Source organism: Carya illinoinensis, chromosome 6 (assembly GCF_018687715.1).
Source record: "Carya illinoinensis cultivar Pawnee chromosome 6, C.illinoinensisPawnee_v1, whole genome shotgun sequence".
In the NCBI taxonomy this organism is placed as follows: domain Eukaryota; kingdom Viridiplantae; phylum Streptophyta; class Magnoliopsida; order Fagales; family Juglandaceae; genus Carya; species Carya illinoinensis.
Window position 1 is genome coordinate 9,855,178 of NC_056757.1, and position 25,422 is coordinate 9,880,599.

The 25,422-nt window shown below is 34.6% G+C and overlaps 2 protein-coding genes across 2 annotated transcripts; both read right to left on the reverse strand.

Moving 5' to 3' along the window:
* Positions 1-214: 214 nt before the first annotated feature.
* Positions 215-2,650, reverse strand: LOC122313382 (DELLA protein GAIP-B-like). The gene has a single exon (XM_043128332.1). The coding sequence runs from the start codon at positions 2,375-2,377 to the stop codon at positions 536-538; it is 1,842 nt and encodes a 613-aa protein (XP_042984266.1). The 5' UTR covers positions 2,378-2,650; the 3' UTR covers positions 215-535.
* A 16,403-nt stretch (positions 2,651-19,053) lies between these two features.
* On the reverse strand, positions 19,054-21,828 carry LOC122312329 (protein BCCIP homolog). Its single transcript, XM_043126885.1, has 4 exons — positions 21,669-21,828; positions 21,473-21,546; positions 21,111-21,335; positions 19,054-19,387 (listed from the first exon to the last, which is right to left on the reverse strand). Exons 1-4 carry the CDS (start codon positions 21,826-21,828, stop codon positions 19,106-19,108), a joined length of 741 nt encoding a protein of 246 aa, XP_042982819.1. The 3' UTR covers positions 19,054-19,105.
* Between the last annotated feature and the right edge of the window lie 3,594 nt (positions 21,829-25,422).

Genomic DNA, 25,422 nt, shown 5'->3' on the forward strand with positions numbered 1-25,422 from the left:
CAGCTGGCTTACATTATTTATGCACAAAGCAATAGCATTCTCATTTCTCAGGGTGGTCTCATTATTTGCAACACTTCAGACTTGCCAATGGCAGCAAACAAGGCTGGCTCACAGGGCAGTGCAGCTGAAACTATGCAGAAACTGAGGTTTCAATTCGAATAAGGGCTCTGCCCCATTTACACTTTGCCATTTTACCATCATCATGCTCCATAGATATGACCAAAACTTTTTATATCGCCAGAAAGAAAATTTACACTGTACATAAATATTAATAGACACTAACTCTTGATTCACCTGAAAATTACAAAATATTCCACCCAACCAAAAAAAAAAAAGACCCAAAAAACAGAGAAATAAAAGACGAGGAACACAGGGAGAAGGGAAGTGGTGGGTCTCACTCCGTCTGTGTCAAAGGTAAGCCATGGCCACTCAGCAACGCACAATTTGACAGATGCCCCAGTCCAGTCCACCATGTTAATGGTGGGTGGGGCTCGCTCGAATCGGAATTGAGTTGATCGGGCTCGCTGTGTTGACTTCAGTGTGCTATTGTGGCTTTGCCAGCGAGCTGCCACGCCGAGGTGGCAATGAGTGGACGAGTGTGCCAACCCAGCATCAGACACCCACTGTTCTCTTCCACTCTGTAGCCTTCGCGGCCGGCGAACAGGTCCAGCAACATGCTCGCTTGCTTGAACGCGTTTGACCCCAGATAGACCGGCTCAAACCCGGCCGAGCACAGCCGAGTACGCCACTGAGCCGACGTCTCGTGCCGTTCCAAACGTTCAGCTCCTTCACACGCCACCACGTTGAGTATCTGCTTACCCAAGTAAACCTCCGACATCGCCTTGTCCTGATTGCTCACAGACCCCTCCAGCGAGTCGAACATGGTGGAGTAGTAGTGCAGCGACTCCGTGAACCGGTCCATGAAGACCGGTCCGTTGTGGTTTGCTTCCAGCTCGACCACAGTCACGATCTCCGGCTTCATTTGCTTCACCACGGACAACACTTTCTCGATCGCTGCGGGCCGAGCCAGCAGCTTGTGCAGCTCGAACACCGAGTTAACCGCAACCGACTCGACCTCATTGGGCCGGATATCGAGCATGGAGGCGTCTAGATCTGCCAGGCTGTTGGCAACGAACCCTCTGTACTCAAACTCGACATGAAACTTCTCGGCCAACTGGGCCAGCTTCAAGCCAACTTCCTGAAGATGATCGGAATTGTCCGGAGAAGGAGGGCCAATACCCGTTAAGCGGAAAACGGGGGGTCCACCGGGACGGAGAGCCAAAGCTTGCATTAGAGCCGGCCACTGCATCCCTTGGTTCATGGAGAAGTCGATAACGTGGACGCGCTTTTTGCCCTCGAAAGCTTCGAGAATGGCTTGATTGGCCGTGAAGTGAGCGAATTTCAGGTAGGGACAGGACTCGTAGAAGTGCATCAGAAGGATATCCGAGAGCGAGTGGTCGAGAGCGTTCTGAGGATACACCCGGTAGATTCGACGAGCCAGGGCTTCGGCGAAGTATGTCGCTACCTTTCGCATCGCGCCGGCTTGAGAAACTGCTAGGAATCCGATCTGCTTGATAAGGGCTTCGGCTAGGCTGAGGTTATTTTGTTGTACGGCCTCTGCGCAGGCCACCAAAGCGTGGACGAGGCGGATTCCGTTCTCTTGGGAGTCCCCGAGGACGACTGGGCGAGTTGACTCGGTGGGAACAGTGAAACCGCCGCCCATACTAGAAGACCTTGGGAATAATACATCTGGGTTTGAGCTTGAAGCGGAAGAGGGTTTCAACCGTTTGGCGTCTCTGGAAGATGGAGATTCGATCTGGGCAGTCCGGCTTTGGGGTTGGCTATACATGGCCTTACCAGGAATAGCTTTAAGATCGTAATCGGAAGAAGATGAATCTTCGAAGACTCGGGAGTGATTAATACTGTTTTGTTGATCAAAATCAATGGAGGTGATGGTGGATGATTCAGCCCGAGCAAGTAGAGAATCGTCGAGTGGAGCGGGTGGAGCGACGGCGCCGGTGGCGTGTGGCACCATGGGATCGAAACCGTTGACAGGAAGTGGGTTGAACTCGGAGAGCATGCTCTGTAGCCATGTTGATAGATCGGATGGGTTGTAATGAACGGTCTCGTATGCGAGTTGAGAGAGGCCATCTCCCTGAGCATTACCCATCAAATCGTCGAGCATTTCGAGCTTCTGGGCAACCTCGGCCATGTCGGAGGACCTCACTTGGTACCCCAACACAGCCAAGAGCTCGTCCACGCCACAGTCTGGTTGGGCCTCATCTTCCCAACACGTCTTGGCTTTGGCAGTGGCAGTCATGGAATTAGAGTCCGGAGGAGTCAGATACTGGAGATTAGGATCCAGCTCCCTTTTCATGGCTTTCCTTATTTCTGTCGGCGTTGACGAGTGGGTGAAGAGAAAGGGTTTGAGGCGGGGGTTGGGGAAGAAAGAATTGGGGGATTCTGCTTGGTTTTTCAAGACTACTCCTGCAATTCCAATATCTCAACGTCAGAGAGGTGAGAAAAATGGAAAAGAAAATAGTAGTAAATACAAGAGGACTCGTGATGTGGGGCGCGATCTCCAATGATCCTACAGGCTAACAACAAGTACTGCTGCTACAGCTCGAACAGATAAGATGCAACTTTTTTTACAATTTTCTTTTCTCTTTTTTTTCTTTGTTCATCGATAAAGCTAAAAGGTACATGGAAGGCCCGCCTCTCAATGGTACTAAGTACCAACCTCAACCTGTTTATTGTTAAGTTATTAAAAACATTTTCTTTTATATAAATTTATATTAAATTCACGAAAATTTACATAATTAAAAAATGATAAATATCATTTTTTTTTAAGTAATATCGATTTAGATTATATTAATAAATTATTTTTGAATTTTTATCAAATACAACTTTAAAATATTTATAAATAATAATAAAATAGTCACTTACCAAAAATAGTCTTAAAGACTAGTTCTTCTTGCACGTTCTTTACGGACGAGACATTTGAGACAAGTAGTCCTTAAAACGGATGTGATCGTACTATAAGTAGAAATTATACAAGAAACGGATTAGAAGGATCCTAACAGTGATATATAAACATTAAATCTTATTAAAAAAAGATTAAATAGATCTTAAGGTTATTAATGTACATAGACTAAGACAAATTTATATTTAGATTGAACCTACTCATATTATATTCCAAAGTAACCCAAAAACTATTCAATTACCGCATTTGGTGGTACTCTTCTTCTTTTACTTGATTTTGGGTCTTTTGTGTTATGGTTATAGTTATAGTTAAGAATATCCGAACTATTTATTATGATATCCGGAATAATTTATAATAATAATTAAAAAAACATTACAAATTTTCATGGTATTTGAATAAGAATGGAATATTTGCAAATCGATTTGTTTTATTTACGAATCTAATTCTAAGTGGAGTTGTTTGAATTAGGTATTGTTTGAATTGAGAAACTATCTCATCTTATTATTACAATTTTTTCAAATTATCAAATAAAATAAAATAAATAATTCAACTTTTTTAAATCTAAATTCAACTATTTCCAATTCTAATTTAATTTTTTTAAATTTTAAAATAATAATAATATTAAAAAATAATATTCTAACAATATTTTATTCAACTTTTATATAAAATTATCTCATTTGAATTCACAATCCAAACAACCCCTTAATAAGCTTATTATGTAACAGCTGCTAGAAATTCAATTGTGGAATTTCTATTGACTTTAGAAATCTCGTGAAAACTCCGTAAGTTTACACGAATTGATTAATCACATAGGTTTTAGCATGTCAACATAGTTAGTGTTATCACTCACTATGGTGCTAGAAATGCGATTTTAATTATTTGAAATAGTTAGAAGTGTCAGAATACATTATAGTCTACACCACTAGGCTTAATTGAATATTTAGGATTTTTCAATTCTAAGTTTGTTACGTTTATTTTTGGAGTGAATAGTAACCTCGGTAAACGTACTAAGCGCAGTGCTTTTCAAAATCACAGTGTGTAATGTCCAAATTAGGTTAGCGAAATTTTATTTGGACACATGGAAATATTTTAACCACCTTACTCTTCCAAGTCTACTCCACATTTGGAAAATATATTGAGCTGATTTTTGTAGACATTATTGGATAGAATATTTTGAGATAATCTTTTATAGATATTTTGGGTAGGAGAAAACCACACTCAACTCTCAACTCCAACCTTATCACCTCCCTTATCTCGTCCATAAGTATGTCCAGCCAGCACCCATGAACTTATCTTCAATTACACATTCCAATAAAAGATTATCAAACACTCTCTCTCAGACAGTTTTTAAGAGTTCTTTTGCACGCCCATTTCGAAGCTGTTGTAAGTGTTTTATCATAAAGTCTCATTCATATAAGTTGTTCCTTTTTTAGTCTAGTTTAATGCATATCTTATTTGCTCCATTTGAAGATCATTTGGTCAGTCAAATATTATATAAAATATAGAAAGGTCATTCTGGGAGATAAACTGGAGAATATCTTATAGTTTGGAGTTTTTGACCAAGCTAATGGATAGATATTGGTCCGAAATTTTTATGGAGTATTGTTAACATTTATATATGACTATTGGTTGAGGATTTTTGCATGATTAAAGGTTTTGATGAAAGATTTTCTTAGATTTAGAAACTTAGAAACTGGAAGAAGAAAAACAGTTTCTGTTTTGAGAAAGTTTAACTCTTTGGTGGTCTAAACCAATTCTAATGACTTTAATAATTTTATTGGAGGATCCTAAACATCTTATATACATGTTATATTATTATTTTGAAAATATTTGATATTAATTTCAAAAATATGAAATTTTATGCAAAGAGATATTCAGATAAGCTAAATTGTGGATATTCTTGGCTAAATTTATGTTTTGGTTAATTTCTAACTATGTGATCTTGAATTAGAAGCTTATATATGTTTTAGGACATCTTTTTAAACCATGTGATGGTTTGGTTTGAAAATCATATATTTATAAGTCATAGATCAAGAGATTTATCAAAACTAGTTGAGGAAAAAGTTTCTGTTTTTGGACTAAGTGTAAAACCAAAAACTCCAAATGTTACTTTGTGATTTTGGTGACTTTAGTTTGATGATTTAAATCATGGTTGATGTTAGGATGATATTATGAATATGTTAGAAGTAAGATTTGATTTTTGAAATTCTTGTAGATGTTTTGATTTAAGGTCAAAACTTGTGATTCAAGTGCTTGGATCTTTTTACAAAAAAGTTTGGTGTTAATTATTAACTTTTTCTAAATGGATGTTTTAAATATGGTTTTGAACTTAGAATTGGAAGATGTTTGTTTCAAAATTTTGGTTTAAGCACGAGTTTTGAAATTGGAAGGAATTGCAACAAAAATCAAGGGAAATAACCTATGGATGTTTCGGCCATAGTGTGTTTTTCATAGTTGTGTTTTGTTTTAAATTTTTCTGAGTTGATATTTAAGTTTAGGACAAAATTTACATGAGGAATGTAAATTTTGAAAACTTTTGGAGTTAGTATGCAAAATCCTTAAGTTATGGGTAAAACGGTCATTTTCCCACATGTAGAGAGTAAAATGAAAATTTTACTCTTTAAGTTAGTATTTTCCATATTTCAAATTATTAATGATTTAGTTCTAACTTTTAGAATCACTAATTACAGTTCCTCGTGATCGCACTTGAAGTTTTATAAGAAACGCGGAGATCGATGTAAGTTTATTTTTAACTTACTAGCAGTCTACTGTGTATGTGTGCTAAGTAAAGGAACTATAGTGTATGTATGTATGTTATCATATATGTCATGCCATGCCAAGTTATCACGTAATTGTCTATTATACAGAATTTATTCTGTCATCAATTTTTATCTGTTACATAATATATTCTGTCATGTATTACTGTACATTACAAGTATGTCATGTTAAATATGTTGTCTATTATATGTTATGCCATGTTATGAAATGTTTCTATCTCAAGTTGGTCATGTATTTCAAGTTATGTTCAAATCACGTTATGTTATGTCAGGGCTCCAGTCCTTTCGTATTCCAATCACGTTTCATCTTGAGTACATTCAGTTTGTGTAGAATACATGGGGCCACAACAACTGTGGAGTATGTATTTACACGTAGAATACATGGGGCCACAACAACTGTGGAGTATGTATTTTTCATGTTAAGTCAAGTTTGCGTAGAATACATGGGGCCACAACAACTGTGGAGTATGTATTTTTTATGTTAAGTCAAGTTTGCGTAGAATACATGGGGCCACAACAACTGTGGAGTATGTATTTACACGTAGAATACATGGGGCCACAACAACTGTGGAGTATATATTTTTCATGTTAATTCAAGCTTCAAAATAAGTTCATACTAAGTCAAGTTTCAGATCAAGTTCATGTTAAGTCAAGTTCAGTTCATGTTTCAATTTAAGTTATGTCAATTATGCTATGTTGTACGCTAAGTTATGCTTTAATTATTTATGAATTTGATTATACATTTATGCTTTTACTGTCATCCATGCATCATTAGCATGTGTGAAAGTTTTTTGTTAACTTGTTGAGATTTGTAATCAAATCTCACTGTGGTAGTCTCAACTACCATTCCCCCTGAATGGTAGATCTTGTTAAAGGACCTGAAAAAGGATCAGGAGCTAACCAACTAGACACAATCGACTGAACGACGGTGCGTCGTTAATGTTAATATAGTAGTTAAATTACTACTTGTACGATGGAGTTGCATCTCCAATACTTTTGGATCATAACTATTTTAGACTAGTGTTGTGATCTTAGTTGTTCAATAGGTTTTTATGTATGAAGTATGTTTTAAGCATTTGAGATATTTTCAATTTGGTGCATAGTATTGCTAAAGAAAAAATTTATTCGCTGCGAATATTGCATATTGTTAGATGCATGTTAGGAATATTGCATCTTATATGTCATGAACGGGGGCAGGTAACCTTGTGTTGCTTGTCTCGACGCTTCAAATGTTCGTCCGATCCCAAACGAAATTTGGGGGCGTCACATACTAGGAAGTAATGCTACCCTTTGAGAAAATTTAATGGTTTAACTATAACACATATAGATATAACATTAAATATTTTTTTGATGTCAATTAAGTTTTTGTACAAGAATATTTAATAAAATCTTATTAGTCAGCTTAAGTTTAGAGAGAGAGAGAGACTCCCTATTTTCTCTAAAAAGCACCACCAAATCAAAACTTGCGCAAAGAGATGAGCTGCTCCCTCTCTCCTCCCTCTCTTCTTTAGTTTTTTTCTTTCATTTTCTTTTTTGGGTTGTTTTTTCATGGCTAAGTATGGCGAAAGGCCGATTTGCTACTCTTCAATGTCCAAAGACTACCACACGCCCTATCCAGGTTTCCCATGGTGCCGATCCTTTAGACAAAAGAAGAATTTTGCCAAATAGTATTGTACGCGAGCCACATGTGCAGTCCAAAGTGGGCGCGTGTAATCCATGCACCACCGCTAAATGTGCTCTTATGTCGCTACACGCACACGCAACTTTTCTGGGTTCAAGGCTACTAGTTATTTCAGACCTAACTGATTGCCATACTCTCAAGGTGGTAATTGGCTCTCACGCGTTATCATAGTCACTTTATTTGTAATTTTTTTCTCCAATGTTGAGAATTTGGATCCATGTCTTTTCAAGATATAATTTATTTTTCTTCATTTATCTTTAATTTCTATTATGCCTTTTGTTTTAGAAAAAAAAAATACAATCTATTGAATTTTTATTTATAGAGTGTGTCCTCCACTCTGTCTTAGATAAAATATGGGGTTTGTTAATTTTATTTTAGACAGAATTGTGATGTCTGTCATATGGTGGTTTATGGATGTTTGCAGTATGGATTAGACTATGTTATATTTGTGTATTAGAAAGCTATTAATATTATAGTTAGTTTGTAATATATATCTTAAGTTAAAATTATAATATTCATTATTAATAAATGTAATACGTTTTATTAAAAAAAAAAATTAATAAAGAGATTAAGATGATTTATTAATATTTAAAATTTGACTATCTAAGTTAGTCAAAATAATTAAAGAATATTTTCATTGACTAGCAGGAAAAGAAAAGAAAGATAAAAAAAAAATACATGTCGCTCCATCATAACACAATGGCACTCTCATTCATTACGTTTAGTGAGCCATCTGTCTGATTTGCCAATTGGGCCATTGCTTTGTGAGAGTCGTTCTTATGGACACTTCATTAATTTACTGCCATTTTACCTTATCCTCCAACACAGTACAAAATTATGCCCCCAAAGTGGTGTTGTTTTCCTCCACTCACCAAATGCCTTTTCTTTTATTTTTTTCTTTTTTTATTTTTAAGCTCAATTTTAGAAGAGAAAGATATTCAATTACAAGTGCTGCGATTTTTTTGTTTTGTTTTTTGTTTTAAATTAGTGCGTATAATATACTATTTATAGAATTTAAATAGTAAAATTTAATTTATAAAATTTGAATATTAAAATTTATCTAATTTCAAATCAAATTATGTTACATAAATCATATGTAAAGATGTCTTGGAATATCAATATTCCGGTTTTTTTAATTAAGCACTAAAATAATTTTTTTTTTGTTTTATAATTTTGTCTCTTGAATTTGATGACTTTATTAAAAAGAAAAAAGGATTTCTTGATAATGACAATATGTAGTGCTTAAAAAAAATTAGATTGTTTGGATTGAGAAATACCACGACTTATCTCATTTTATTATTATAATTTTTTTAAATTCTTATATAAAATATAATAAATAATTTAATTTTTTTTAAAATCTTAAAATAAGAATAATAATATTTTATTCAAACAATTTCTAAAAAAAAGTGTGTGCTTTCAAATGCACAAAAATTCAAAAGGTTTTGAACTAAAATGTACTTAAAGAAGCCATATCCTGAATGCATTGTCATTGATCCTAATCCGAGTCCACAACATTGTGAAAGCTACATCCATCCAACCACAAAAAGAATTGCTGCGGCTCTAACAAAGCTCTTGACACTTCCCCCACACTTTGTCCAACCTTTTTGACGCTTTTCTTATGGTATGCATCCTTACAAATAAAGAAATCTTTAAAAAAGGCATTTTGCTATTACTCTGTCTAAACTAACGAAAATGATGGATTAATTAATTATTAAAATAGAGAATTGTTACCATGTTTATACCCGCTCGCTTTATCCCATTTATGTGGCACCACCACTTGGTCCCACGTGTTTTATTATAAATATATAATATATATAATTTAAAATAAAATGATGTTCGAAAAAAAAATTGAATGTCCATTTAGCAACACAATTGATTTCAAGTATTATATTATTTTTAAACATTATTTAAATATAATATTTTTTAATTTCAAATGTTAACTTTTTAATCTAATCATTATTTAATCAATAAAAATTTTTCAAATTTTCAAACAAAATACAAAAAATAATAAAAATAATACTATTTTTTAAAATTTTAAAATGAAAATAATATTCAAATAATATTGTTATTCAATTTTTTTTCTTATTTTTCAAAACTTGAAAATACATTTTAACTCAAATCATTTCATTAATATTCATAAATATACTGAGATATTCTAAATATTTAAACGGGCCTTGAACGCTAAGTTTCTTCTATCTTTTTTACTTTTATATTTTTAGTTTTTATAATAAATTATGTGAGATTATATTAATTGGACAAAGTGAACAGTATAATTGGATGATATAGTTAGGGTTATAAATGAATCGGTCTGTTCGATAGTCCGCTTGGTACTCGCTCAGTTAAACTTGAATCGAATTCAATTCGTGAAAAAAAAAAAAAAAAAAGCTCGTTCGTAAAAACAGATACCTGCTCGATTTGTAAATAACATATACTCGACAAAACTCGACTAGACTTGGCTAAAACTCGTTTAGGCTCGCTCGTTTATACTCTACTCGATTAAAACTCATTCATATATTGATAAATATATACATACATATATGCATGTGTATATATATATTAGCTAATAATATAAGCATACCACTTTTATAATTAAAATATATAATATATATTCTAATTACTTATGTCTATATAGTGAATATACCTCATAGACATATTTGATAATTTGTATAATAATTAGTCGATACAATTTAATAATTCCATATATTAGTATGTGAGAACCATATATGAAATAGATATATGCTATTATATTAAGTGTATGTATTAATAATATATGTAAACATATAATATATTGTTATTTAGTGTAAATACCAACTAGTTAGATATTAATTATTTATAAATTTTTTAAAATTTTATAATTTAATAGAGATTCTACTTGTTAGTTGTATAAATTCAATATTAGTTTTTTTTGTTTATTTATTTAATTTATTAATTATTAAATCTCATTCTAAAAAAGAAACCAATTCAAGATCGAATTCGACTCGGCTCGACTCGAACTCGTTTGTGGAATGAGCTCGAGTTGAGATTTTCGCTTATCGAGTCGAGCTCAAATAAAAAATAAAAAAAAATCTCAAGTTCGAGTTTGAATATTTTGAATCTAGTCGAGCTCGACAAACCAAAAACCGACTTAATTCAGTTTGATTACAGCTTTAGATATAGTAATATTTTTTATTAAAAAATCTATTACAAATAAAAAAATATATGATAAAAATTTGATTACAAAGAAATGGTGAAAGATAAATGATTGAGCCATAGAATTTTTGTACACATATTTGTACGGGATTTTTTAATTTAATGATTAAGAAAAGATATTTTAACAAGTTTGTAAATCTTATTTTAATTTTAAAATGATTTAAAAAATATTTAAAAAAAAAAAGAAAAAAAAATTACAATATTCGATAGCCATTCGATACGGAATCTTCTGGAGGAGTAGCACGGCTCACGGTGAAAAATGTAGGCTTGCAAAAAAAATTAACAGTAGTTTGGTGTAGTGGTGGAGGGTGGTCCAAGTGTCGACACTACCATGTGACTAACGACACGTGTTAGAGATTTCCCACATTGGTTCGTGGTGGAGGCTGCTGATGTGTGCTGACTAGTGACTGCTCTGTGCCCTGTCCCGTCCGGTGCCCGTGTTAATGCGCGCGCTCTCTACTTGTAGTATTCGAAGGCGTTGTACAGTCTCGAATTGCCGACACCTGTTTCAACCTCACTCCCCACAAAAAGCAACCAACCTTATCTTCTTGTTGTAGTATCAGGCCACCCATTCCCTCCAACAGACAGTACACTTTTTTTTTTTTTTTGAAAAAACGCATTCTTTTTATAATTTTTCTCATTGAAAAAATTCAATCAAATCCCCTTGCGTTATGGTTCCCTTTTTTAAAAGGAATAGCACACCCTCTTGGTGGCCAGAAGAGGCCGAAACGATCAACCATGGTGGCTGGAGTTACCCCTAGCGGTCCACAAGGTGGCCGCAGCCTAGAGATGTTAGATCGCATTTGGCTTTAAGAGCAAATCAAGCAAAATGTAGGAGAATCATTTAATTATTATAATTTTATTAAATTTTTATATAAAATATAATAAATAATTTAATTTTTTTAAAATTTTAAAATAAAAATTTTATTAAAAAAATTATATTTTAATAATATTTTATTTAATTTTTATGTCATATATATGTATGAACAAAACCCAATTATCTCATACAAGAAAACTTTTAAACTCCAATTTGAAAATTAAAGAAAAAGTTTTATTTTATTATTTATGTTATTGACATACAATAAAATAAAAAAATTTTCTATTCATTATTCTCACACACCATATATTATATATATTTTTTATTTTTTTAAAATTTTTTAAAATTTATTATTCTTAAATTAATTAAATTCTTCTATTCATTATCCATATATCAAAAATTTGATAAAAAAAAATATATATAATGTATAGCGTGTAGGGATAATGAATAATATTTTTTTAAATGTCCATTCGAATACTAAAACCATTTCAATTCATCCAATCTCATCATTATAATTTTATTAAATTTTCATATAAAATATAATAAATAATTTAATTTTTTAAAATCTTAAATCAAAATTAAAATAAAATTAATATTAAAAAATAATATTTTAATAATATTTTATTTAATTTTTAATTTTTATTTAAAATTATCTCACATTATCTCAAAGTTATAAGAAGAATTCAAGCCAAGTGTCGAAAGGATAAGAAATATCTAGAGTTGAGAAGGACAATTACGTAAGGCAGATCAATGGCAATGGATGATTGCAAGGAATACGAGGAGAATGATGGCACAAATAGACCACATTCTTTCGCGTTTTCTTCCTTCCTGATTATTTCTTGTTTCACCAAGAAACGCATGCAGATTTTGACTTTCAGCCTTTGAACCATTACTGCTTATAATCTTGTGCTTATTATTAATTCTACGCCACCAATAAACTTGAAGACCATTTCGATCAAAAGAATATTACGTGAAGGGCATCTATACTTATTTTTTCGGATTCGGAAAGTAACTCCAGATATGGACATGCATTGATGTATTTGTTTTAATCAATCACTATTAAATTACAAAAATATTATAAAAAAATTTCAAAAATTAAATAAAAAATTAATTTCATCGTTAGATTTATTTTATAATAAAAATAACTTTATAATCTAACGAACCACGTCAAGTTGCGTTCATTTATAAAATTATTTTTGTGTAATCCCTTTATAATTAAAATATTTTTTAATTAATAATTGTTGGAAATAGACTAATAATAAATCATTTTTTTAATATTTTACTTATTAGAATTAGAATGATCAATTCAAAAACAACAACACTTTTTAAAATCATTTACATAATTATATTTTAAATTATGAATATTTTTATAAAAAAAAAGCATCATTTTACATAAATACTCTCATTTTAAAATATGACGATAAAAGAAATTGTGCGTGTATGATTACTTTTAAAATTATTGTAATTGAAATGCTAATAAAATTTTCAAAGTTTAATTACGACACAACATGATGGAAATGATGAAATTAAGAGGTTGGTCCATCCCCATCATAATTGCTTTAAGTTTATTGAGATGTAACATCAATCCATTAACATGATGATCTAGATTATCTAACATATATAGATATATAGCACAAAAATATCAAGCTATTTTAATGAGAGTAATAATTGAAGTAGTCATGATCAAAGACAAATTTAAGTGCGTGTTTGAACAGTACTACTGACAACTTTAATCTAAAGAGCAGTCCCCGAATAAACATGAATTAGCTTATCTAATCTAATTATAAACAATTAATACATTAATTGCGCGTAGCTTTCACACTCTTACCATTCCTGCATGGTAGGCTTTAGACCTATAAGATGCAACTTTGAACAGTGTTCGAAAGGATATATGGACAACTTAATAATACCAAACGATTGAGATTATAAATTTAAGTTCATTAATATAATAATATTGTTAGAGGAAGGGGCAATAATTTATGGCTATAACAATCAGTTGCTAATATTAAGAGTCTTAACATAGATATTGACCATCCAGATTACCTTGTCATGAAATTTGTGTCTATTTTCCTTATCCTAACTCAAGTTTGACATCATCATAGTTGAAGAGAAAACTAAATCTAGAAAGCCAACAAAGCACAAAACAATTATTCAATAAAGCCAACAAAGCATAAAAAAGATTATAGAAAATAATAATGGGGCTGCCACATCAACCGATAAGGGACAAGCCCCCTCGCACACCCAGTGAATATGTCAACAAAGTGCAAAAAGAAAGCTCGAAATAGTGTGTATAAGAAAATATGGAATGCACAGAACATATAATAGAAAATAACAATGGGGTTGCCAAGCAAGTTGATGCGGCTGCCACATCAACCAACAAGGGGCAAAGCCCACTGCATGCCCAACCAGTAGGAATGCACAAAATAGATTATAGGAAATAATAATGAGTCTGCCAAGCAAGGTTGATGGGATTGCTACATCAACCAACAAGGGCCAAGCCACCTTCACACACAACCAACATGTCAACAAAGCACAAAAGAAAGTCCAAAACAGTGTGTATAAGGAACCATGGAATGCAAAAAACAGATTATAAGAAGTAACAATGGGGTTGCCAAGCACGATCGATGAGGTTGCCGCATCAACCAACAAGGGGCAAAGCCCCTTGCACACCCAACCAATGCAGTCAAGAAAGCACAAAACAAAGTCTAAAGGTTATAAGACACAAAACAGGTTATAGAAAATAATACTCAGATTACCAACACAAGTGGATGGGGTTGCCACATCAACCAACAAGGGCCAAGTCCCCTTACACACACAATCAATGAAGCCAAGAAAACACAAAACAAATTCCAAAACAAGTTATAAGTCAATAACATGGGGGGTTAAGAATGGTCCAATTTTAAGCATAGTAGGCACAAGACCGAATGTCTTCAAATCCCAGTTGCCATTGAGAGAATTTCACAATAAAGATGGACAATCAGATTACCCTGCCATACTGATAGGTGAGCATTTACTATAGCTGCTGATATTACACTCGTAACTTGCAATCCTTCCCTTGAGAGATTTACACTAGTAACCCTTTCATATGCGGCCTCTAGTGACTCCATGGATGTGATAGAGAGGGAAGTGGAAAAGTGCAACTAGTGAACTACCGAGTGCGATGAAGTGAGCTAAGGCTTATGTCGGCCCGTTTGCTTCCAAAGAGTAGGCTGCAACCTTGGCTCTGAAGGGTCTGTAGTGATCACCATGGAATATGTTCCTCGAGGATCCTAGCCTCGCCCAAGGGTCTTAGACTCCGCTTGTTTGCCATCCCCTGTGTTCAACCCCGAGGCTGGAAAAATTTTCGACCTACTAGTAGTCGATATTGCTTGGGACCTCGATGAATTCCTTGGCTTAGTATGTGAGTACATTACTCACATGTGGGTTTCTATACAAATTGAATATTTAGAATTGACTATGCATTCTTCGTAAGGCCTATCTTCTATAGCTTAGTGCCTTGCCTAGCACTAGTGTAGATAGGAGAAGAAACTTTAGTCCTCCCAATCATACATGGAGGGAGCTTTTTAGGTCATGTTCGAGGTATCAGAACTGTGAAGCACCATGGCCCCGTCTTCTTTGGCAACGACTTAGGGTGATTTGGAACAAGTCTTGGAGTGTGAATGGGAGATTGGTTAGGCCACAATATTTCTAAAGATGAGATAGATGCCGAATGTTGACTTAACGATGAGCTGTGGGCTAAGTGAGAGGTGGTAGTGAAACCTCCCTAGGCAAAGAAGGACCACTGCTAGAGGCATTCCAAGATGGTTGCGATGGCTGAGAGGTCACATACGAAGCTCTGTATTGATTTTAACATTGCACAAGAGGAGATAAAGGGTCTCAAGGGTTGATATAGAGACATTCGGGAAGAGCTCTACAAGGCCGATGGAGTTTTTGGACGGTTAACTGAGTCTAGTGAGGTGATGCGGAGGAAGTTGACAAAGGCCTTGCAGCAAGTTAGCGAGCATGATTCCACAATCCAAGAAGCTAGGAATGATGTAACCCATCTTTCTCCACAATGTTTTGGGCCTTTCAAGTTTGTAAACGGTGGTGGGGAATTGGGTACAATCTTGGCCTCCAAATGTTAAGGAGGTTCTTGCTGGCTAGCCTTAGAGCTAAGTTTAAAGCTTTGGACCTACACAACGTTCTTCCTAACTTGATGACTATAACCATACTGGATTCTTTGGGGACCTGCATGATGCAAGATGCATTCTTTGCCCAGCCACTTCCTCCTCCCGACAATGGTTCGTAACCTTAATTATTATTATTTTTTTTGCAATAGTGGTTGAAGGTAACTAACATTTCTTGTACCAGCTCATCTATATCAGACTATTGAAGGCTAATTCCATAGTTGATTTACTGTTATGTCTTTACTTTCAATATTATGCATTATCCAATATTAGTTTGTTAGCACTGCCTTATGACACATTTTAGGACCCACTTTGAGGGGTTTGCCCCACCTCACTTGCTTGCTCATATGTTTTGTGGTGCAAGGTTAAATCTAGTTGGCCGGAGGTATGTCCTGCTTAGTTCCCTATCTTAGCCTTGGTCGCTAACAATTGGTGCGAATGTTAACCTCGATCGCATGTGAGTGCGTTAACACCTGGTTGCTCACCAAGGGGGCATGCTAAGGGAGCAATAGATTCTCTCGACCATTATTTTGGCGAAGGCTAATCTCGATCACATGTGCTTGTGTTAACCTTGGTCGCTAGCAATTAGCATGAGTATTAACTTGGTCACTTGCATGTGTGTTAACACTTGGTTGGTAGCCCAACGGGTGTGCTTAGGGAGTGATAGATTCTCTCAATCATTAATTTGGTGAAGACTATACCCGGTCACATGCACGTGTATTAGCCTTGGTCGCTAACCATTGGCATAAGTGTTAATCCCGGTCACTTGCAAGTGCGTTAACACTTGGTTGCTTGCCTAATGGGCATGCTAAGGGAGCATAAGATTCTCTCAACTATGATTTTGGCAAAGGCTAACCCCTATTATATGCACATGTATTAGCCTTGGTCACTAATGATTGGCACAGATATTAATCCTGATTGCATGCTTATGCGTTAGCACCTGGTTGCCTGCCCAATGAGCATTCTCAAGGAGCAATAGACTCTCTCAACCACTACTTGGGTGAAGGCTAACCCCTGTCACGGGACCCCCTGATGGTTAAGTTAGAGAAGAATAAGTGAGATCTAAGAGAACGAGGCAACCCCTAGAACGTACCTAGTGACTCATTTATAGAGACTGTGAAGCTTAGTATGGTACGGTCCTTTCGGGAGCACAATTCTAGTGACCCGATATGGTAACATTCCTTTTGGAGCATGATTTTTCTGTGGATGGCACCCTTCCTGCATGAATATCCTGCCCAGACTTATCTCCACAAATCTCATGTTTAGAAGGTTTCGGTCGGTTGTAGTTCTAAATCAAGTACTATGCCTCGGCTCTATCCTTGGCATTGTACAGTGCTTTTAATTAAGTTTTGTCATTTAGCCCCTTACCTCATGTGGGTCTTTTCTAAGTAGGTCTTTGGTCGCCTACTATCCTTTCCTCATTTACTATGCACTCGAGTTTTCTCATTAGTCGCCTATAACTCTTTCCTCGCCTACTACATGTATTTAGACCAACACATGGTATAACTCATCTTTGGGAGTTTGGAGTTGAGCCAACCTTAGAATAGGAGTGGGCGAAGTTGATGCCCCTTTTGAGAGAATGTTTTAAATAAAAGTGGCAGTTTCAGTTGAAACTCAAAAGGGATGGGTATAAAACATAAATATGGTCTCAGTTAGAGTGGGTATTGAGTAAACGGGAGCGTCGTGTTTTGGGTTTTGCAGTAGAATGCAAATTTGGTTAAATCTAAAATCATAAGAATTTACAAAATCAATTGGGAGTTCGGCACAAGGTGCTCATAGTATTAGGAGTTGATGGGATGAAGGTGCGATGGGCAGGGTCAGATGTGTAAAGAAGAGTTATCAACATTGGGCTTAAAAATGATGAGTGTCCCCAAACATCATGAGGGCATGTTTGGAAGTAAAATGAGATACAAAATCTCCATCTCATCTCATCTCATCTCATCTCATCATTATAATATTTTTCAATTCATACACAAAATATAATAAATAACTTAACTTTTTCAAATCCCAATTTAACGTTTTTAAATATTAAAATAATAATAATATTAAAAAAATAATATTTTAAACTTTATCTCAAAGTCAAAATTCTCATCTTACTTCCAAACTTGCGTGTGGTCAAGAACTCTGATTTCAGGAACTTAGGGTTGTTCATGATTCTTAGGTTTCAACCGATTGTTAATCAAGCTTGGGCTTGATTTTGATCTTCATCAATGTACAACTAAAAGTCCAGGCGGCAGAAATGTTTATTGCATTCCAACTCATTCGTCCAAAATGATACATTTGGACTTCTATCGAAACCCATTTTGAATTCACGTACAAAAGAGTTTTAATTGTAATTTTGAATTCACGTATAAAAGGGTTTAATTGTAATTTTGACTATAAGTAATTCTATATATAATCGTGAAATGCGTAAACGTGGTATAATCGTTTTGAAAAAAAGTAATCTCCACTATTTAAAAATTAATTTTTTATATAGATCTAATTTTTTAATCATTTTTTCAAAACGATTACATGACGGTTGTATAATTTATAGTTGCAAATATATTTTATCTTTTGATTAACCCTTTTGGATTAAGGCATATATGGCTAGCACAATGTTCTGCCCAACCATGGCCTAAACTCAAGGTTTGGAAGAATGTTCCCCATGTGATAAAAGAATCATCTGTTCTCACTATGTCTTGTAAACCAGGTCTACTTGCCAAAGTTACAAAATTGGGCTAAACCCTCAGGCACAAAATCCCCATACTGCAAAATAAAAAAAAAATAAAAAATAATAATAATAATAATACTAAAATACAAGCAGAGTTCCCAAAAAAAAAAAAAAAAAGGATTCAGAAATTTGGCATGTATCTAGGAGATGAGCTCAGTGAAGTTGAAATCCTTTGCAGAAATAATAGGAGAGGGGAAAATGAAAGCTCTTCCACTCAAAAATATCGTACACATTCTTGAATGGCCTCAAGATTCATCTATTAAAGATTTCAACTCTTGTCGGAATATAGAAATTTTGTCTGCTTCAACAGCCATGACTAATCCCACGAACTGATAATTCCTAAGCTGCAAAAAATTAATAGTAACCAAACCGAACATTAGATTATAGTAACCAAAAAATTGCAATCGAAAGAAATTGGATGGGTAGAAAAATATATTTCACATCTTTCGGGTGAAAGACATAAGACGTAAGCTCAGAAACTTTGCCATTTCAGTGAAGACATGAGCAAAATAATAAAGTATTATTGCACCGGTAATATGAATACATTGCTTAGAGAGATATAAAAGGATGTAACCAGTAGACTTTGCAACATTCTGTTAAAATAAGAGTTAAAAGCATTTGTTGCACACTCATCAACAAAATGTGAGCCCACAAAATACTTGCCTCATGAGTTGTGAGAAGCGTGCAAAGAAAATTGGACTCATAGTATTGTGCTCTGAATTTGGGAGGTGTGGTGTTTGTGGTATGAGTTTTAGTTAACATAGTCAGGCTGTCCCAATGACTCACGATATGTTCAAAAAAGCACAAACCTCATGAGTAGCAGGCTGTCGAGTCAGCAAAGGAAAGCTGAAGGACCACAAGCTAAGCTGAAGCACATTTGGGAAAAATGCAGTCACAAGTGACAGGCATGGCAAATGACATAGGAGATTCACCACGTGCTGAGAGACCAGGATACCCACATTCTGTGCTTGCTCTCCCACGATTGATCTCAATTTATCTACTACATCATTCTCTTGGTATGCTTTAAGGAGGAAATCCTTGAGATCCATGATAAATTTATGGTCCTGAAAAGTACCAGTGTCTTCTGATCAGGCAGATGATATTGTAGTCAGCTTATCGATAAATGTTAATAGTTGTCAACCAGTCAGCTATCAAAATACAAATCATTCTAGCAAGGGGAATGGCTACAAAATGTTAACCAAGTAACCTGCCTCATCAATTCCATATTGGGATAGGTGCAAAAGCAAAAATAATCAGGTTTGAGGAAAAAGGACTTGGGACTCAACTCATGTTAGGGTAAGGAGATGTTATATATATGTCCAAAATGAACACAAAATGTTTGAAATACATTATAATAGACACACAGCCATTGTGTTTATTCAATGATCTCTCCTACTCCATCCCTGATAGAACTGGCCCCATAACTACATTTCCATCGTGTTTGGGATTCTAAAAGCTATTAAGTTTATTAAGGGCTAAACATAAATTAGCCCCTTAAAGTCAAATGACTCCCCAAGCTTTTTAATTGAGCTCCATGTTATTTTTATATTGATCCAATTGGTCTATCAGTTAGGAATTCGTTAGTGACCAATTAACTATACTGGCATACCATGCCATATAGGCCCATGAGAAAAGAAAAAAAAAAAGAAAAGAAAGATATATTAAAATGTATAAAACAAGTTAATTTAAAAAAAAAAAAGATTAAAATTAAAGATATAAAAACCAAAAAAAAAAAGCTTAAAAATTAAAAAGAAAATAAAACCTTAAAATCTTCAAAAATAAAATAAAATAAAAAAAGAGAGAAAAAACATTTATTAGTATTAAAAAGACAACTGGACGAGGTGAGTCTACCTTTCCGCCACCGATCACCCGAGGGTGGCCTAGAATCAAGACGCCACAAGGTGGCCCTTGCAAGCCACTTTGAGTGGCCTAACGTTTGGCCACCATGAAGGTGCCTCACAGAGCCAACCTGTGGCAGCCAGAATTGGATGCCAGAGAGGTGGCCCAACAGCGTGCCATGTGGCGTGCCTCATCAGCACTATTAACAATTTACTAATGGATTTTAACGAAGGAACAAATTTGATTGATCTTAAAACCATAGACAGAGCAAATACTTCAATTAAAAAACACGAGAAATCTGACTTTTAAGACAAACCACAAGGACTAATTCTGTATTTAACGAGTTTATTAAAGGAGAAATGAAAGTGGAGCTTTTACTTGTATATTAAGATGACACTTTATCAAGAGAAAAGAGCAAGGATAGAGGATGGATGCCACTTTTCGATAAGTAATAAAACCTCACTAAACAGAGCAAAAGACAACCCATATACATAGAATGTATACAAGAGATACCCATAGAAGGAGACAAGGATACAAGAAAATCATGAAAGTCAAATGCATTAAAATCTAGAGAATCTGTCCAAAAGAAAAAAGTATTGAACAATAATGTTTTGAGCTCCTCCAACTTTCTATCATTTCTTAATATCAGTTGGATTCAATTTTGTGTCAACCCATCTGAAACCAGCAGATTGCCATTCCTAAAGCAGCAGTAAACTGAACAGACAAAACATCTAGCTATATGGCAGCCCACTCCTACCACTTTAGTATGGCAGAAAGTTTTTGACAGTATTTTTGACCATTGTAAATAGATAACACATAGAAGTAAAGATGCCAGGAGACTATACAGTAGGGTCAGGCATTGAAGAACTACATAAGCCAAACAAGAAAAAATAGGGAAAAAGATGTGGCAGAAAATACTGTTGGGATTTAGAGGTATTTGTTGCTTGCCTTATATCTTTGCAAGTTTAGCACAGTCACGAGAGCAAAAACTCCATCATCTTCATCCCCCTCTATTTTAACTACAGTCCCCACCGTGGTCTGTCCCAATATCAAGTCAACAAAACCACTCAAATCCCATTGCTTAGTATCAAGGTAGGTTTGCAGCAAGGTCTTCACTCCGTGAAAGTCATTGAGTTTTGGATCAAAGAATGCAAACTCTGCTTGAACCACTCCCTTCACAGGTATAAATTGAACTCTAGTAAATTTACATACTAAATCGACATGAAAACCAATAATCAAAGTTAAAGATATTTCGTGCTGGTAAAGCAAATGTGTTGATAAAGAATACTATAAGAAAAAAAACTGCTTACTTCAAACTCTTCTTCATCAGAAGATACAGACCGTTCACTCTTCTCGTCCGGTGTATGCTTCAAATATCCAGTATCTAGAAAGCAGGACAAAAGGTAGGATGTGTTTTTCCCAAAGAGACTTCAAGCAGACGAGGAAAAAAATAGAGTTATATCTTGCATTAACATGAAAGTACGCTAAAGATGCAATTGCAAATACCTGCAGACTTTCGGGGAGATTCTCGGTGTATTTTAAAGTTGTGCATTTGACGCTTGGCCATGTAAGAAGAGGCCAGTTGAGCAACTGAACGAACAAAGGAGGAGAAGGTCAGAGGCCAAGGTTTCAATGACCTGCAATGCCTTATTGGTCTTCGGGGCATCTTTGTATTCTGTGTTAAACAAAAAAGAATTTAATGAATCTGAATTTATAATTGATTTTTGAAGCAGAATTTGCTAAAATTGTGACCTTGAGAAAGTACGTTGTATGTCAAAGAACATCTCATATTACTAATTAAAAACAGTGGATATCAAAGAGCATTTCATATCACTGATTTAAAAACAACAAACTTAGTGCATGTTTAGGAACTAAAAGAGTTGCAAATTTTTTCAAAAAATAGTTTTCATCTTCAACCCAAACGTCTTTAAATCTCAAAAATCATCTAATCATTTCCCTAAATTCTGTAAAAATAAAATAAAATAAAATAAAATAAAACCAAAACAAAACAAAACAAAACCAGAACAACATTTATAAAACCCTTAAAAACTTATATTCAAACAACTCGTGAAATCTAGCTACCCGCTATTCAGTTACCCCAACAAAATCATGTTTAACAAATTTTTATTCAAACAATTCTCAAAACTTTCACAGCACTTAATAAAAAATTACATCTCAAAACTTTTCTAAAAGATTCTGAAATATTGTCAACAATTGTCTTTTTTCTTATAATTGATAAAACATTCTCAACAATTTTCTAACCCAAATATACCATTTATCCTTCAGTTTTACTAGGCTTCGTTTGTTTTCACAGATGAGATAAGATGAGATGAGATGAGATAAGGTAAAATCTTTTGAGATATGTTGAGATGAGATGAGATAAGATGAGATTAGATGAAATATGTGTTTGTTTTTAGAGATGAGATGAGATAAAAATTTTTTAGATATGTTGAGATGAGATGAGATAAGATGAAATATGTGTTTGTTTTTAGAGATGAGATGAGATTAGTCTGACTTTGTTATAGTTAGTAATATGATGGGACCCACAAGTACTTATAGTACTTTTTATAATATTTTATTTATTTACCAATGGTGTAATTTTTTTTAGATGAAAACTTGAGATGTTTTTTTTGAGATGAAAACTTGAGATGAAAACCTGAGAAGAAACTTGAGATTTTTTGAGATGAAAACTTGATATGAAAACCTGAGAAGAAACTTGAGATCTTTTGAGATGAAAACATGAGAAGAAACTTGAGATCTTTTGAGATGAAAACTGGTAGATCAAAATGTGTGTTTGTTTTTGTAAAACTTATGACAATACGAAAACTTTGAGAAGTTTTCAAAGTTTTGGTTTTTAGTCGTGAAAACAAACAATTTTCTAAAAGTTCAGTACATTTGAATGAATAACACCATGTGCTACCAATTTAGCCCACTGGCACCACCTATTTTGGCATATTAGTTTGAAGCAGTTTCAACTTCACCAAGTATTAGATCTTCGTTGAAGACAAACTCTCTGATAGTATTTCTAACTTTAATTATAGTTTAAGAGCAACTTACCAGTTCTTCATATGCTTGGTTATAAGTCATGAAGATTTTAAGGCAACAGCAACTCATTGACATAGCAAATTGAATCACAAACTTCCTTAAATTTCAAAATACTTTAGGAAAAAATGCATCCCAAAGTCTTCCGAATTTATTCATGATATCCAATCTTTTGTTTCACCCTTTTCCATTCCAACTTAGACTTTTGATTTTGCAGTACCAATAATCATTAGAATGTTGTTCACCAAAAACCTGAAAGAGAAATGTTTCTCTCACTGTCTATTATCATGTAAAACTTCTTAATAATTCAAAAGTGAATATATATATGTAGCAAAAATAAAATGGTACCACATTTTCATTAGAAAATTTCCTTTCTTCCATGTTTTCTAAAGGTATGACCTAAATCACTTCATACATAATTTTGCTTCTTTGCATTTGTTTTCTTCTACCCACCTATATATATAATATATATATATATATATATATATATATTATATATATATATATATATACCCAAATAAGAAAAAAAAACTAATTAACTTAAATTGAGAATACCATTCTCCTCTAAGGAGGCATTTGGCATGTACAGCCCTACATGTGGGACACCTCTTGACGAATTGAGCTATGTCCCACTTCACCTTTTTGACCCTTTGTCAAATATCCAATAGCCTAGGATCCATTCTTTATTGCACCTTCAACTTGTCAAAAACCCACACCCTTGCCTCCTGAATCGTGGTGATTGACTTCTTCTCACTGAGAACTTTCCGATAGTAGTCTCCTCATTCAATAGAGGGCTAAGCTATATTCTCCATATATGACTCTGGCCTAGTGCATTGGCAACCAGTTTAGCCTTTCTTAGGTGATACTTGATCTCGCACTAGTAGTAATTGATTATCTCCAACCACCTTCTCTACCTCATGTTGAGGTTCTCCTAGGTGAAGATGTGCTTAAGACTCTTGCGGTCCGTGTATATCTCATAGGCCTCGCCATAGAGATAGTGTCACTAGATTTTTAGGGCAAAGACCACCGTTGCTAATTCCAAATCGTGGGTATGGTAGTTCTTCTCGTGATCCTCTAATTGACGCAATGTGTATGTCACTACCTGTCCCTATTGCATTAAAATGCACCATAGACAATATTTGGATGCATCACAAAAAAATCCACCATTGGCTTGTAAGGCTTTGGTTAGGCCATCACAGGAGTCGTGGTTAATCTCTTTTTCAACTCCTAGAAACTCTGTACACATTTCTTAGTTGACAAGAACTTAGCATTTTCTTTTTGGGTAAAGCCATGAGTGGCCCTGAGAGTCTAGAGAAACCTTCCATGAACCTCCTATAATATCGGACAAGTCCTAGAAAGCTCCTGACCTTTGAACTGTCATGGGATGCTACCAATCTACCACTTCTTCGATTTTACTGGGGTCCGCTACAACTCCATCCTTACTGGTCATAGGTGTTTCATATGGTCTTCCAAATCCATTGAGTAGACCAAATATCACTCATAAAAATCACCACAAAACATCCAATAAGGGCCTAAACACTCAGTTCATGATATCCATGAACGCTTTAGGGGCATTAGCCAGACTGAAAGACATCAACTTGAATTCGTAGTGCTTATATCTCATCCTAAAAGCAGTCTTGGACACATCACTCTTCTTAATCCTTAGCTGGTGATACCCCAACCTAAGGTCGATCTTGGAGAACACTTACTACTCCTTATAATTGATCAAGCATATCGTCAAGGGGTATTTATTCTTCATTATCACTTTATTTAACTCTTGGTAATCTATGGACATTGAAAGGTTCCGTCCTTCTTCTTGAAAACAATATTGATGCTCCCCATGGTGATGAACTTGGTTTGATAAACCCCTTATCCATAAGCGCTGGCAATTGTGCCTTCAACTCTCGTGGTGCCATTCTATACGGTGGCTTGTAGGGGGAATTCGGTCCGGTCTGGGAAGGTTTTGTGGACGGAACTGGACCTATTAGGTCCAGGGTTTTCCCACCCTGGACCAAACCGAACTCCCTAAGGATCCGGATGGTCTGGTCCCATTCGGGATTGTCTAATCCGGTCGGTCCATTCAGTCCACGCTAGACCTTTTTTTTTTCTTTTTTTTTATCCTATGACATTTTGTTTGATACTTATGTAATTATATTGTGATATATTTAATATATATATATAGTATACTATTATATATATATTAATATATATATATTTG